This window comes from Thunnus maccoyii, chromosome 20 (genome assembly GCF_910596095.1).
Source record: "Thunnus maccoyii chromosome 20, fThuMac1.1, whole genome shotgun sequence".
Classification (NCBI taxonomy): Eukaryota; Metazoa; Chordata; class Actinopteri; order Scombriformes; family Scombridae; genus Thunnus; species Thunnus maccoyii.
In genome coordinates this window covers 12,043,876-12,060,216 of record NC_056552.1, presented here as the reverse complement: position 1 = coordinate 12,060,216, position 16,341 = coordinate 12,043,876, and the positions used below count along the sequence as shown (strand labels likewise).

Sequence of the window (16,341 nt, the reverse complement as noted above, 5' to 3'; positions counted from 1 at the left end):
GTGTGAGAAATGAGGGATGGTTCAAAGCATAATGTTGCAAAAAAAATATGCCAAAAAATACAGAAGCTTACTTTTGTTTCTCATACTTCTTCATGGTTTTGGCTACATAACTAAAAATACAACATAAAGTTGACATTAAAGCTAAAATTTAGGTTGGTTGGCCTCAAGTTGAGCACATAATTGTTTCCTGGTAGTTGTCAGACATGTGGGTAGAGTAATTTACACAGCTGCTTGACTCCAGTTTTGGACATCCATTCATCAATTCATCTCTTATTCAGGTTGCAGTGGCAGCAGGCTAAGCCAAATATCCCACACTGTTTATCCTACTCCTCAGCCATGGGCTCCAGATCCTCCTGGAGGATCTCAAAGCTTTTACCAGGCCAGATGGGACATGCAGTATAATCCCTCTGGAGTGTTGTGGGTCTGCCCTGGTGTCATCTCTGCAGGGAGGTGCGCTGAGGCATCTTATTCAATCTTATTCAAATGCTCAAACCACCCTCAACTGGCTGCTTCTAGTGTGATAGAGCAGAAGTTCTATTCAGAGCTTATTCTGGATGTTATGTGCTTCTCACTTTCTCCCTACGATTAAGACCAGACACACTGCAGAGGAAACTCAAATATCCAATCTGCCAGTAGCCTTACATCTTCATAAGAAACTGAGATTTCATTTCATATCTGGCCAACCCAGGAGGGTAGAACAACTTTATTGTCTCTTCAGGAAACTCCAAACTTAACACAGACAAATCTGACATCTGAATACTAATGCACAGACATGGTATTAAATACAGACAGACTTTGCTGTACTTTGTAGACTGGTTGTAAATAAACTTTGATATTAAGGATTATAAAAGAATAAGTAATCATAAAAAAAGGATTATTGAGTCCGCAGTTACCATTTCACAAAGCTCTGGTATAGAAAATTGTGAGACAACTGAGATGAATTTACCTTCTCTGTGATCTCTTTTATTGATGCCACAGTTGTCACGTCAAAATGGCCGCTCCGCCGTTTGTAGTCGATGAACACGCAATCCTTCACGCCCCGCTCAATCGCCTGCTGAGATGCCTTCATAATCTCTAGAAGGGGGGGAAAAAAAGGGTTTTTAAAAATAGTAGAATTCACATCAACTAAATTATTTACTTCCTTGAAGTTATTTTATTAATTTTAAGCACGCTACCACTAAAAGGTGGCCTTAAGCAAGAGACCCAACCTCCCACTGCAAGAGTGGAGCTGCTTAGTGGCCAACAGATCAGACTGGTTGCACTGGGCAGCTTCCAGGTAAAACTAGTCTGTACAGTATGACATCAATGATACTAACTTGATGGACACGTCAAATCTTTGATGAATAAAATAAACTAATTACAGACTCAGTGTGATGTGTACACAAGCTCACCAGGCAAACAGCGACAGAACTTGTCGGGAACCTCCTTCACCAACATGTCCTTACTGGCCTCCACTAATGGACCTATGATCAACACCGGTCTGGGGAACGAGCACTCCACCTTCTGAACTCGCTGGTACATCAGGCTCACTCCGTCTGGGCAGGAAGTACAGAAATATATTAATGTTCATTCCAAAATACACAAGACAGCGCAGAAGTACACCGAGATACAGCTGCCCTGTAATAACCACAGTCATGACTTTCTGTATCTCTGCTTTTTATAGCATCAGCCTGCTTTATAAACACACTCATACCTGGGAGCTGCCTGACACATCCAGACACCAACAGCTGAAGGTTTATTACTTTGTTCAGCAGTACTTAAATTTGCTGTCACTATACAGTATGTTTGTATTCTCCATTCAGATATTTCTACCTGGTCATAAGCCTGATTTTTCTTTGCTTGAGGATGCTGATGCACAAAAAAACGTTGATAGTTAGTATTTTCATTCCAGGTATAAAAAAATGACTTTTTCTCCAGTAGATTTATCTGATGACTTTAGAGCAAATTAATTAAATAAATATGAGATATATTTTACTGCTGGTGGATAAAAAAAAATCTCAACTGTCAACTTTTTGCTGACTCAGTGCTCAATGATTGCAGTTTACACATTAGAATGAACTCAACCTGATCTAGACTATCAATCGCTTTTTTTCTTTCAACTTTCTTTGTAATTTTTACTTACAATGAGTATGCAGGACTTTCCACTGAATACATCTTTCACCACCACTACGACAAAGTTCACGCTAGAAGTCTACGGGTAATCTAGGGCTTCTCATTACGTGTCTGGCCTTGTGCATTGCTGATAAACCTGCCTCAGTAGATGATTACTCACCCTCTGTGATGGGTAAAGAATCTGTGCTTATGGCGTCCAGAGCCATCAGGTCCTTCCCGTCCTTGGATCCACTGCGTTTGTGCTTCAGCCTTCGGCGGAAGAAGGACCTCCGCGCGGCTGCAGATAGAGTCTTACTGGTGCCGTTATCATCTTTCATGTCGGCCATGCCGTGTCTCCTGTAGAAGTCCTGGTCCATCCTAATGGAGACATTTCAGCATGTTCACATGTTCCTTAACATCTAAGCTTGAATAAAGAAATACTTATCCAGATATGGGGACTAGATAACTACAGATGACATGCTTGATGGGGGTAAATACATAACCTCGAGTGTGTAAAAGTAGATTAAACTATAGCCTGGTCTTACATGTATTTACTTGGAATCTGCCCTTTTTCCAGCTTCTGTGCATTCTCGTCAAGTTGCCAGGCCATCCAGTAGCCAAAATTGCCATTTGGTAGTGTATCTTCAACATACAGGATGTCATCTTTCTTAAAGCTGAGTTCCTGCTCCACTTCTGCCACCCTCTCATAAAGTGCTCTGACAACAGATGAACAATAAAACAGTTATGATGAACACATTCCTCTGACCTTATGGGGGAAACAAGAGAACAGCAGATTGAGAGACCACTTAACAGAATATTAAAAACATTTAGAGCATGTAAGACCCAATTCCCCAAAACTGGTATGAGGATTCCTTTCTGCCTGCTTTGTTAGGCCTCTTAAACACCTCCAAACATCTACGGTTGTAACTAATTACTGGACTTGCCTGTCTTATGTTTCTATATTCTGTTGGCTTCAATGCTTGATACAAAATCTAATTTTGCCCCACAGCAACTGATGTTAAAACTTTAGCTACTCTGTCACCAGTTTGGATTGTTTCATAATAACTGATGGTACCTTATAAAAAATCCATCTCCAGGCGAATCTTTAAGTGCAGCGAGTTCTTCCACACAGTTCTGGACCTTGAATGTGATTGTTTCAGCCGGTTTTAACATTTCCAGGTAAGCTTCTTCTTTAGTTTTGTTCTTCATACTGATGCCGTTGTACTGTTTGAAAACATCAATTACACAGCTGACAAAAGGACACTGAGCTAGGCTGCCAACACAGAATGACTCATCATATTCAGTAAAAGCAATCCAAACAATGCATAACAGTTATGAAGACACAGACAGTTATAAAGAGGAGGTTGTACTTATAAAGTAGAAGCAGTTCTTGAACTTTGTGCACATGACCTTCTTAGCGAGTGACTAATAAACAGTGCAGATACCTCCAGTATCAAGTCTCCAGGCAGCAGGCCATCAGGACATTTAGCAGGGCTGTCATCCTCCAGACTCTCTACAAAGATGCCATACAAGTTTCCTCCACAGATCTGAACTCCCAGCTCCACATGGATCCTCTTTAACCTCACTAGTCGAGGCTCTGCAGCCCGGCGCAAACTTGAACCAGGAAGCCTGGAGAAAAACCTCAGTCATTCCCAACACATTGTCTCCCTTCGGCATCTACATTTATTCTCTATAGTAATGCAAAATGGTCACCAGCCAGTATTCACCATGAAATAATTGTCACTGAATGTGAAATACGGTAATACACTGAACCTAAAAATCAATATCGGTGTTGCAGTCCAGTCCTACCTAAAGGAGCTGTGAGGGCTGGTGGCAGGAGTTGTCTGTTTGGACGGTGGTGTCATGGTGCCCTCATCCTGCTCACTAAGCGTATCGATGGTAGAGTGATTATCTGGGGTGGTAGCGCCACTGTCCTGGGGAGTTGGCTGGTTGCTGATGGACTCCATCCGAGAACTGAGGAGAACAGAAAAATATTAAACTCTTTGCTAAATTTCTTAAAATAAAAGCTAATGAGATTCAGAGAGGATGTCAATCTCAAAAACATAGATTATTCACTGTTTAAGCAGATTTTTACAGAGCATGCAAACATATTTTAAAAAAATGTTTCTTCTATGTTTAGTGTTTGTATTTGTTATTTCTTCTCAGTTACATAAGCCACTCGTTTTGCCCTGTTTGTTGTTTGCAGTGCAGTATGTTGATGTTTGGTTGTGTACTCATAATGTGTTGTTTGCTGAGAACACAGTGTTATGTGTTCATGTATTGACTGAATTTAGCATAACAAATCCATTCATTCTTTCACATTATACTGAAAATAACTCTGATAGACACTGAAGCTTCAGATTTCTTTGCCAGATTCATTTGATCTAAAATTCATGAGACCAATCTGTGTAAATTGTCGTTGTGGTGTTTGACTCTCCCTCTTACCCTGAACGAGAGTGGTTGCCCAGCTGAAACATGTGAGGATTATACTGAGCCAAAATGGTGACAGTGTCACATTGCTGCCCGATCACCAGCCGTGCCTGCTGCTCATTGGCATTCCGGAGGTTGATTCCATTAAACTGGAAAGAGCAGTGATTCATTAGAAACAGAAAGAAAGGAGATATATATATATATATACACACACACACACATATATATACACACACTGCTATATATTTTAAAGAAGTGCATTGGCTGCTGTACCTCGAGGAGTTGGTCTCCGTACTTTAAACGTGCTTGGTGTGCGATGCTGCCTGCTGTCACTTTGGACACGAACACTCCGCCGTTTTCTCCACTCACAATGGAAATCCCCAGTGGTTCTGCTCCTTTCTGCACTGTCACATTGCGTGGCTCCTCCAAGTACGGCCTTCAGAGGAAAAGAGGAACACGTTGTTTAACTGTGATATTGTAACATCTGTGGGAAACCATGAAGACTTGCTGGAACTGCAACATGTGACTCTAAAACGATATAAACTATAATACCAAATAAAATTCATAGGAGAAGCTGTCGCCTGCAATCTGATGTTTCAATGCAATGTAGCTCTCTGTATTTTGTTTCTCATCTGATTCCTTTACAGCAAAGATGCATTGCTAACCCATGAAAGGTCTCGACAATAACATATGGAAGCTGTGTGGAGTATGCCGAGTGCATTTCAGAGTCTCAAAGTCATGCAATCATACAAAATTCAACAGCATTCTGAATTAATAACAAGCAGAAAAAAGATGTCTTAAAGAGATACGTATCCATTACCTTTCATTATCAGACCTATTAAACATTCAAACATTTAGTGCCACTGCTGCTAAGCAGGGCTAGAATATAACATATCTGCAGTGTGTACATGGAAAGTCTTCAGATCCTTGCTGTAATGATCTAGCGGTACAAATATTTCCCACAAGCAGCACAGGACAAACCTCAAGCTTCTTAAAGAGAAGAACTTGGGCTTAACTGCTATTGGAAGTCTGACAGAAGGAGGAGAGACAAATCTGAGAAAGAGATTGAGAGAAGAAAAAGGGGTGATCACCCAAACCAGGAGAGAAAGATTTCATGTTATAATGACCTACAACAGAGAGGAAAGAGGAAGAGAAAATGATAGATGGTGCATCAGTGTTCTAACAATATGAGATGGAGGCTCACAGCTTTGTTTACTGCTTTGCAAGCACTTCATCAAAATGAAACAGACAGAGGTACAGACAAATGGTGGAAAACATGTCGTGTTCTGCTGAATGATGGTAGTATAATGACCCAGACAAGGGGCTGGCCTACCCATCCTTCCGCCTGTCACCAACTGGAGCAGGGCTGACTGATATTCTGGGCTGGGTGGAAATGGAGCTCTGTGATTGGCTGCTTGTGAAAGACGATGTGTCCAGGTTGACAGGGGACATTGGAGGTGTTGGGCTGCTACACTCCGAATGGGAAAGGGAGCCTAGAGTGACAAAAAAGAAAGGCATGAATTCAGACACGCCTTTTTTTTTTAAAGCTGTAATAATGCAGCTAACAGACCGTGTTGCTGCTAGACTAATCAGTACCTCTGTCAGATCCAGTGGAGCGAGGATAACGAGTTGGGGGGATCTTAATGCGTTCTGCCCTAAACTGCGAAGTACTTAAGGAGCCTAAAAAAACACCACAAACAGAGGAATTTATTTAAAAAGAAGCCTGTTCACCCAAATTATGAGAAACAAAACAAAAACATTCTCACTTAACTATTGTTATCAAGCCATGCAGATACAGGGTTTCCTTCAGGAAACTGATCAGTGAACCTGGGGAGCTGTTTTTCCTGACATTGCGATAGGCTGCTCTGATTAATTACGTGAAGCAAATGCGGCCAATCTCTCACTGTCATCTCCTAAGCTGAGTCAGGAGATGTCAATTTGCTAAATGACAGTCTAAACTCTCATTAAATATGCAGCCTCTGCTGTGCAATATACATTTATACCTCTGCTCTTTTTCTCTGATGGTAGATTCTATATTTTATAAGTGTATATATCTGTCTCTTAGATTCAGAATATAATAGAGCTACAGTAGAGGTGTGTTGCTTTTGTGTTGAAAAGCTATATTATAACTTTCTACTGCTACATGCCTTTCCAGAAACAATGTCCTGGTTACTTACTACTGCCAAAGAAATAGTTCCTATAAAGACTTTTCACAGTAATGTCTGTGGACCATCCAGAAAAAATCAAACTATAACTATCTGCATGACTGGAGGTAAGACAAAAGTTGTTTTTTGTAATTTGGATGAACTGACTTAACCATGAGGATATACAACAACAGATCATTTATGGGACATATTATACAAGTTATGATTTGCGTAAACTAGGACTCTATATGTACCCAGTCTGGTACTGGAGGGGAGGGAGTTGGTGCTGTGTGATGGTTGACTGCAGCTCGTCTCAGTCACCTCTCCAGTGCGTTTGTGGCTGAGGTCCAGACTGAGGTGACCTTGATGCTGGGGGCTAAAAGTGGAAAAAAAGGCCTCAGTAAGTCCCCTGGCAGTCAATTATTCAACCCAGAGCAAGATACGATTCGCCCCATGCCATCTGTTTTTTTGAGATCTGGGGCAAGGTTAACAATGTTGTTTTGTAAAATAAAATGCACCATCACTACATCACAGGATTTATTAAATCACTGTTGAATGTTCTAAAACAATACAAGGGCCGCAACTAATGACTGACACATTCACTATCAATTCATCTAAGAATTAATTATGTCTATAAAATATCAAACATATAGCAAAACATTTCCATCACAAGTTCCCAGAGTTCAAGTGTTGTCTGACCAACAGATCAAAACCCAAGGATATTCAATTTACAGTGATATTGAACAGACAGCAGCAGTAAAACCTCACATTTGAGAAGCTCGAAACAGAGAATGTTCTGTATTTTTGCTTGATGAAAAGTACTGATCAAATATCAAAACTATTGTTTATTAATCAAATTGTTTCAACACTAAATATATGATATTAAAAAGGTAAAAAATGAAATTTGTTGATTATTTGCAGGAGAAGCTGGACCTACTTGTCACTAAACATATAGGCACAGGTGTACATAACAACATGAATGACGGCTAAAGGTCTCTCCGTCCTGGTTTCATGGCTCACTGTCACACTGTCATGGTTTACTGGGACACTTTAACAGAACAGAGCCATGGTTAATATTAATCAGTAACACCTGTGCTTTTCCTACTATGACAAGTCAAACTGTCTGCTGTGAGAAAGACCTATTACTGTGACCTATCAAGAATGCAGAGGGGCAGGAAAAGACTGCCAGATGTTTACACCTTGTGTGTGAATGTGTGTGGACGCCTGAACTGGGGGCTGGAGGGCAGTTGTTGGTCTGGATCTCATGGCTCCAGGCAGTGTAGACCGGGTTCCTCATCACAGCCGTCACAGCGGTACACGGGGCTAAACCTCGCTGTGCTGGGTCTAGAGGAACACAAAAAGGGCCAAAACACAGATCATATCAGACTCAACACAGGCATAGTGATGAGAAATATTGAACGTCTCAACACTAGTGACAAAATTTACATGATGATTTATAAATTATGGAGATCACAAGTACATCGAATACCTTAAATGTCAAACAATTTTACAAATAAATATAACGACTTGTATTACATCTCAAGTGTAGAGACTCTTTTAATGTCATTTGATACAGAAATGCATGTTGCATTCAAATGCCGGTGGAAAACAGATTGACAACTCAGCAGAACATGTGAAACAGAACAGGTAAAGTTGTTCTGATAACTTACGTGCTGTGATGCTGCTGTAGCTGGGGGGTGCAAAAGGCATGCTGTACCGATTAGTTCGCATAGGAGAGAAGCGTAACAAGTCCATTGGCTCAGGGGAGTGCTCGTCGTTAGAGAAACTCTGTACCTGGAAAAAGCAAACAATCATCTAATAAGAAAAAGGGCTGTAACCAACAATTGTTTCCCCTGTTTTTTCAATTACTGTAATCAATGTATAGTTTACAACAATCAATAATAACAATCCAAAACACAAAGATATTCATTCACAGAGAAAAGCAGCAGATCATCAGAACCATCATATATATTTGGCAGTTTTGCTTGATAAATTACTAAAACTATTAATTAATTATGAAAGTGAAATAATGTTTCGTTTTGTCAACTAATCAGTTAATTGGAAAAGTGTTTAACCACTAAATTTAGAAACAGAAAACAGATGGCTTACTATGAACATGCACGTGTCAAAAAGCATGCCAGATCAGGTTAGGACATCATCTCAGTTACCTGCATTGGAACGGGAATGTGTAAAGGAGTCACATTTCGCCGTAGTGCCGGTGCTGATTTTGGCCTGTACCTCCTCTTTTCCTGCTCCTCTGCCCTGCGTCGACTCCCCTCTTCCTCCGCAGGTTTCTTGGCGCCTACCTTTGACTCTCCTGGAGGAGCATCAGTGTAGTAGAGCTTATTTCCTGCCTCTCCCTCTTCCTGCGGGCTTGTAGCTTGGGCCAGGGAGACTGGGGGAACGCTGGTGGCGATGGTCGAGTCCGATGCCGAGCTATTCTGCTGGCGATGCTTGAACCTGAAAGAGTCGCTCCTGGCTGGAGGGGTGGGGGGTGTTGTGGTAGATTCAGACATTGAGCTCTGTGGTGAGTGTTTGGGCAACTGGGAAAGAGACATGTAGTCCAGTTTTGGAGGTGCCTCAGGTCTCCTGAAAACATTTACGTCAAAGATGGACTTCCTCTGTTTGGGTTTGGGTTTTTTGAAGATGGAGAGCTGGAACTCTGGAACAGAAGCTCCCGCTATGACTTTTGGCCACGTGCCTCCGCTGGGCTTCACTGGTGAGCTCTGCCCTTGGTCCGCAGCGCTCTGCGGGGAGCTGCAGTCGGAGTGCACGGGGGTGAAGGTGAAGGGGCGACGGTGGAGCTCCTGCCTCCTGTAGCAAAAGTCTGGGTGGGGCTCTTGGGGACTGTGGGAGGAGGAGGAGGGGGTTCCTTGGTGAGAAAGGGAACGGGAGTGTAGAGAGCTGTTGGAAAAGGGTTTGTGGTGGCAATGAATGCTGCCGCTGCTGCTGTCCAGAGAATCACCTGTATCCTTACACGCGTCATCGTCCCTGCCGCTCAAGTCACAGCTGCAAATGTCTGTTTGTGTGGAGCAGTTGTGCTTGGAGCAGTTGTGTTTAGAGTTCCTGCAGTTCCTGGCGTGGATCTCACAGGACTGGAGCCTTGAGGTCTTTTCCGAATCTCTCAAACTTTCAAATAAACTCTGGCCGGAGCAGCTCTGTGGGAGGAACTGTTGACAAAGGGAGGTGATCAAATACCTGTTGTTTTTTCAGTCTTATGGAATTGAAGCATACAAGAGCTACCTTTGCACCTTTCTATCATTAAAAAAAGTCTAAATATGTTCCTCACATTACTATATTATAAAAGTCCATGTTTGCTGTTTTGTCTTTAAACATAATTTGTTATGTTTCTCAAAATTGGATGGTTGAGTGAGTGTTGACAATGAACACTAACCCAAAGACCAGCTAATTAGTAATATCAGCACTATAAATGATTTTTTTTACAATTTATTTTCATAGAGGCTGTTGAAGTTAAGATTTATAATGAACTACTATTACACACAGCATGATTAAAATGCTTGAAAATTATGTTTACATAATGTTCATGTTTAAATAAACCCATGTTTGAAAACTGCTTTAATAATATTTCACTGATTTTGAAAAGATTACAGATTTAATGACACTTCCATACACGGTAAATTAATCTTCTCCCTGCAGTGGTACTTTTTTATGTGTGTTGGAGGTCTGAGGACTTCACCTTCATGAGGGAGATGCTGAGAGAATCACGGCAGTTCCTCAATAGAGCTTCACATTCAGAGAGCAACTTGTTATCAAGTGTGATTCCGTTAATCTGTAGTGGACAAAAAAATAAGATGAGAAAAATGTCTTTGCCTCCATACACAACATAGTATATTATGAATGTTACCCTCACCAAGTCATGTGTATGGGAATTACAGAGTTCACAAATTCATTCAGGACAATCATTTGGGACATTTAGATCCAAAATAATAGCGTGAAAACTAGTCAAAGATGTCTAAATGCATACTAAACAAACTTGATTTGATGAGCTGTTCGTGGCTGAAAAAAATGAGACTAATTGTGAACAGTGGTGACAAAGCTCCATTAACATCTCAAAGTCAGAAAATCTTTAGAAAAACATTTTGGTTTTTCCAAATCTGATACTGGCAGTAGCTTTCCAAAGCTGCAGTTGACTGCTCGTCTTCTATCGTTTCCTGTTATTAAAAAATGGTAAAATACATAACTTTCTTGTATACTATCAGCCAAACAGTGTACAATGAAAAATAGTACAGTGAATGTACACTGTATAATATAGTATTAGTATATAGTGTAGATTTGGGAACCAGCAACAGTGTTTTCCTTTATTTAAACACCACATTGTACAGTAGAGGGCACTAGAGGCCCATCAATAGCAGTGGCATGGCCTTAAATGAGCATCATTACTTTCCAAATAACTTAAACAAAATCTTGCCAGCATACTCACAGCTAACAGTCTATCCCCGATAGTAAGAGCACCGTCTCTGACAGCTGGACTGCCTGGAGCCAACGTGGCAACAAACACTCCACTTTCCAGGCCTATGCCACAGTCTGAGAGGTAAGATGGAAAAAGAATGAATTCTATACAAATCTATACAGTTAAATAATCTTTAAACATGTAATTTGCTGTATTTTTTAATGTTAATAGTAAAGTTTATTGATGAACTTGATGAACTGACCTTGGTGTCCAGCGAGGTTTATCTGGATCGGAGTGATGACGCGTCCTCCTAGTGACTTCCTTCTGCGAACCACCATATTGATCACTCCTTCTCCGCTCAGCACTGCTTTGATCACCTGCTTCCTATCCTTGTTGGTCAGGTCTACATCGTTAATTTTCAACAACCAATCATTCACCCTGCGAAGAGAGAACAGTGAGTGTCTTTAAAATCGAAATTTATCACAGAAAACAACTGATGAGGAAAAAAGAAGTGGGACATTTACCTTAATCTTCCTTCAGCAATACTTCCTTTATCCACCTTACTGACAAATATGCCACAATCTCCTGGTAAATAAGGATCATTTACCCCTTCAGCAATATCAAACCCAAGTGCTTTCAAATCCATGTCCTGAAATAAGACATTAAAATTAATATCATTGCAGTTTGCACATTAAGTAGTTTATTGAATATAAGTCTGAAAAAATGACAGGATTCATAGTGGTTCTTACTCTGTGCTTCTCAAATTCTACAACTTCCGTCTCCCATTCGATTGAGTCCGTGTCGATGGCCGAATCGTGTGAACTGTGAGCCATTAGCTGACGAAACCTTGCTTCCTTTTCTAATTGGTCCTCCATCTTTTCTCTGTAGGAAACATGAAATGTGTAGTTCTTAAATAAATACAAGTCACCTTTGGGTGGAATTTGAACTTTTCTCAGTCGGTGTATTAATTCCTCCCCTGGATGGCACAAAAGATCTGATATGAAATCTATATTCTGGATCCCCAAACAAGAGGAGCACAGACCATCAAAGGAGTGGAACTTCACAAATAATATTCAAGTTTTAGACCTAGAAATAGTGCAAAAAAATGGTAGAACCCTGGCAAGAAGTGGAAAAAAAAGTGTGGAGTAATTACTTACTTCAGTTCTTTGAGCTCCCGTGCAGCATCATTCTTCTGCTTCCTCATGTCATCCAGATTCCTTAAAGCGTCTGCCAGATCACTCACAGCTCTGTCCCTCTCTCGCCTCAGGTTGTCACATAGCGTGCTGAAAGATGCACACAAGGTATCACAAGATGTAAACAAATCTATTTTAGTTCAAGTAAACATATTATATAAGAAAGACATCATCTTTTGTGTTCATGTGATTTGTATTTGTGGCCTCACCGTATACTTTCTCTCTCTGCCACTATCTTGTCCCTCTCCTGGAAGGCCCAGTCTCGTCGACACTTTGCTACCTCGGCCTCTTGCAGGGCCTCCTTCAGCTCCTGAGAGATGGCTTCGTACTGCTTCCTCAGCATCTCGATCTCCTTGTTGGCTCGTTCTTTATCCAGAGTGGCAGAGTCTTGTTGCTGGAGGAGTAGCAGGGTATGTTAGTTGATTGTTGTCCGAGTCGGAGTGTAGAAAGGATGTAGGCATTACATATACATATAGAAGAGTAGACAGATTTTGAAGAACTTGGCTTTATTTGATCATTCAACAAATTTATTTTTACTCCACCACATGTATGAGACACCTGATGCAGTGGTAAGACCAAAAAACACAGCCTCCTCATTTATCTCAGTGATACCCCTGCATTGACATAGCAGGGGTGCTGATGTAGAGGTCTCTGGCAAAAAGAATACAGGGTAGTCCTGCAATGTAATGTCATCCAGCAACACAGCGCATTGACGAAATACCTACAAGTGCAAAGTCCTACTTTATATCATGAGTATCATTAATTTTTCTCTTTGCCTCACAAGTATAGTCCATTACCATTTTCCAGAGATGTAAAATCTTGTCTCATAGTGTTATAAGCAGCTGTGTAGTGTTAAGGTATGTTAAGCTTTCAAACCAAGTGATGCATTGCTCAAACTGGATCTCCAGGATTGTGTTTAATTTTCACACCTGTACATGTAGACACACCCACACTGATGCATCTCCTTTTATAGTAGGGATATTTTTGCTCTAAATGCTTTACTACATGCCCTTAAGTTAAAAAAAAAAAAAAAAAAAAAAAAAAAAAAAAAGGATCTTCATATAGTACATGGTGAGAGAAAAACCTCAACATAACTTACTTTAAGATTCCATTTTTCATTATGTTTAACCATAAACTATGTCTCAATTAAACTGTAGTTGCTATAAACTAAAAAGCAACATGATGTCTTGTAAAAGTATTTAAATGAGTAACATTGATAGATTGGATTAAGTGATGTGGTTGAAGTGTGTCAGGTATAATACAGTAAATGTGAGTCTCACAGTCTGCTGGTGTATCTGTAGCGCATGCTCTCTTTCTCGCTCTAAATAAATGTACAGCAGAGAGACTGTCAAGTGTAGTGAGAGTATTAATTAAGTCCATGGCTAAATTAATTCCATTAGACTTTACTGTTCTGTTGTTCGGCTTAATTATCCATTTCTGAAGCAGTGCAGTTTTCTTGTGCACTTCAAAGTCAGAGAGAGCCTTTTCACAGTAATTACTGGTAATTTCCTAATGCAGGAATCTCAGGACTTTCAGTGCAATTAATCTGGCAATCAGACTGAAACATAGTGTGATGGCTGATACAAACGTTTCTCCAAAAAAAAAAAATCAATGTGTGGAAACCTGCCAGCTGCTGAAAAAAACATTTACTACTACTATATGAGATGGGATGAAGGGATTATTGTCAGAAGAATAAATCAATCCCTGCATTTGTAATGATAAATCTCCCGTCTGTCTGGTTACCTGTCTGGCTTGGTAATACTCTCGCAGCAGCTGGTCCCTTTGGATGATGGCCTCTGTCCTCTCTTTGCGGGCAACGTCCCTCTCCTCACGCACCGTCTCGATGTCCTTGCAGGCCTGGCTCAGCTCTTTCTGGGCCTCGGCCTTGTCCTTCACCTCGTGGCAGTAATTCTCCAGCAGCTCGTTTTTTTCACAGATCGCCCGGTCCCTGTCTACAAGTGCTGAGGCCAGCTCCTTCATATCACAAAAACATAAAACCACTGAGCGATAGAGATCAAACCTGAATAAATACTCATAACTGTCTGAATTTTCTGTTCCACTGCAATATATAAAGTTTATTTCTAATTTTCATGGATAAAGCATTTTCATTTTGTGCGATTTCTCCTTCTTATCTGTGCCTACTTCTTTGGTTTCTTTTGCAGCTGTAACACTAGAATTTCTCTTAGGGGGATCAATAAAATGTTTTTTTCATGTCATCTCATAGAACAAAAAAGGTGCTACTAACAACAAATGTCCCATTAGGTGAAGAACTGAGGATTATAAAGACTTGTGGAGAGTAATTTCCCTTGAGTAAATAGTCATGACAGTGTACAATCATTATAGAGACAGTGCACAGAGGGGTTAATCAGTTACATGATGTTTTGGTTATTTGCTTATGATGTGTAATTAAAGGCCAGCAGGCCTAATTTTATTTTTGGATTTTAGGGATGTTTGAGACACCATTGTTTTCAGGCCAGGTGAAACTGATAAAAAGCTAGGTGGAGCCCAGAATAGGTTCGACAACAGGAGGAGTTATGAATAGGATATGAAATGATGTCTGATTTTACATTAGATGCGCACTTGATGCGCAGTAAACCTATTCACATTGATCTCTGTCAGTTTCAAGTGTGTTTTTTTAAGTCTGAATATATCCGAGTCATTTTGAGTTTTATAAAATGTTGTGGGAGACCTGAAGATTTATTGGCACATCAGAAGATTTTCCACAACAGACTTCTTACAACATCACTGTTACTTATCATGGCCAGTTAAAAAGAAACACCAATTTCCAGTTTTCTTTCTTGACCTTTTAACACCAATGATGACACGATTACTTTTTGGCTAGCCTAAATAAGTTCTGGGTGTTGCCTAGATTAATGATCATAGCAGCAGTAACCAGCTTAACCACAGTAGATTACAGATATTATGCAATAAGTCGGTTTTAATGGACAGGTTTACTAATATTATTTTCCATGAAATGTAGCCTTGTTAATCTGAATCAATAAGCATGTATTTAATATGTTTTTCAAGTATGATCGAACAGTCGAAACAGAACAGTTTTCTTTGTTTGGGACTAAAGGAGCTCCTGTCTCAGCTCTTACCTGTCGAAGAGCCTCTAGCTCCTCATTGGCCACCCTCCTCTCTGAGGAAGTGTTCTTCAACTTGGCCTCTGCCACCTCCAGCCCGGTCTGAAGCCTGTCCACCTCTTTGATCACCTGGTCCCGCTCACTCATGATCAGGCGGTACTCGTTGATCACAGAGTCCCGCTCCTCCTTGTACTTCTCACAGTCCTTTACAGCTTTGAGCTGCTGGGTCTTGAGTCGCGTCGCTTCCGACTGCAGCCGATCCATCTCTCGCTGCAACTCCTTGTTCTGGGCTGCGGCCTTGGACAGTTCTTGCTGTGTGTTGTCAAATCTGTACCAGATAGGGAATGTGTTGGGTTTTACAGCTCTTTACAAATTTGCAGATGAATATTTTCTGTGTTGTGTTAAAAAGGCAAAACATATAAGAACACAAGACAAGCAAAAACAGCAAGTGACCAAGCCTGCAGTCTCCGCATCATAAAGGAAAAGTTAAAATGGGAAAGCATCTGCCTATCTGCAAAGCTTCATCTGCCTTGGATTAAGAATGTTTTAAGCACTTGGTCATGTGCAGATCTGACCTTGGCAATAAACTCAAGTACTGAGTTTGTAGCAAAGTTTGCTGCTGTTAATCATTAGGCTTTTTTTTTTTTTTTTTTTTACAGCTGCCAAGTATGTGTCTTCAGCTTCTAGTGCTGCTGGTTTTGTACGTCAGATGTTTCCGGTCTAACCTTCTTATAGATGAAGAGTACTGCTGCTGATAGAGGATGGCAGCGTCCCTCTGCTTCAGCAGCATGTCCAGCTGTTTCTGGAGCCGATGGTTCTCCTCCTCAGTCTGGTCCAGGCGACTCAGGTCTGCGTTGTGTCCAGCCGTCTTCTCGTTGTAGCGCTTTCTCAGAGCTTCATAGTCACTCTTCATGGCCTCCAATTTGTCCACAGCTGTGTCATATAGCTTGTTGAGGACATCAGATGACCCCTCTCTCATCACCTAGAAA

At 40.8% G+C, this 16,341-nt stretch overlaps 1 protein-coding gene across 3 annotated transcripts in view; it reads right to left on the bottom strand.

Moving 5' to 3' along the window:
* LOC121886476 (disks large homolog 5-like) overlaps positions 1–16,341 on the bottom strand; it is a 33,450-nt gene that overhangs the window by 5,017 nt on the left and 12,092 nt on the right. For 2 of the 3 annotated variants that reach the window (XM_042396470.1, XM_042396471.1), the window contains exons 6-30: positions 16,078–16,334; positions 15,368–15,680; positions 14,013–14,243; positions 12,479–12,663; positions 12,234–12,359; positions 11,826–11,958; positions 11,601–11,725; positions 11,339–11,514; positions 11,107–11,210; positions 10,363–10,455; positions 8,834–9,835; positions 8,336–8,459; positions 7,865–8,009; positions 6,920–7,041; positions 6,118–6,201; positions 5,855–6,014; positions 4,795–4,957; positions 4,537–4,670; positions 3,901–4,065; positions 3,537–3,720; positions 3,167–3,315; positions 2,637–2,807; positions 2,273–2,469; positions 1,392–1,535; positions 947–1,074 (exon numbers count right to left, since the gene is read on the bottom strand). In XM_042396470.1, coding sequence (XP_042252404.1) covers positions 947–1,074; positions 1,392–1,535; positions 2,273–2,469; positions 2,637–2,807; positions 3,167–3,315; positions 3,537–3,720; positions 3,901–4,065; positions 4,537–4,670; positions 4,795–4,957; positions 5,855–6,014; positions 6,118–6,201; positions 6,920–7,041; positions 7,865–8,009; positions 8,336–8,459; positions 8,834–9,835; positions 10,363–10,455; positions 11,107–11,210; positions 11,339–11,514; positions 11,601–11,725; positions 11,826–11,958; positions 12,234–12,359; positions 12,479–12,663; positions 14,013–14,243; positions 15,368–15,680; positions 16,078–16,334 — 4,815 coding nt within the window. Of the gene's footprint in view, positions 1–71; positions 513–946; positions 1,075–1,391; positions 1,536–2,272; positions 2,470–2,636; positions 2,808–3,166; positions 3,316–3,536; positions 3,721–3,900; positions 4,066–4,536; positions 4,671–4,794; positions 4,958–5,854; positions 6,015–6,117; positions 6,202–6,919; positions 7,042–7,864; positions 8,010–8,335; positions 8,460–8,833; positions 9,836–10,362; positions 10,456–11,106; positions 11,211–11,338; positions 11,515–11,600; positions 11,726–11,825; positions 11,959–12,233; positions 12,360–12,478; positions 12,664–14,012; positions 14,244–15,367; positions 15,681–16,077; positions 16,335–16,341 lie in introns of all 3 variants that reach the window. The other variant, XR_006092746.1, reaches the window with a different exon arrangement.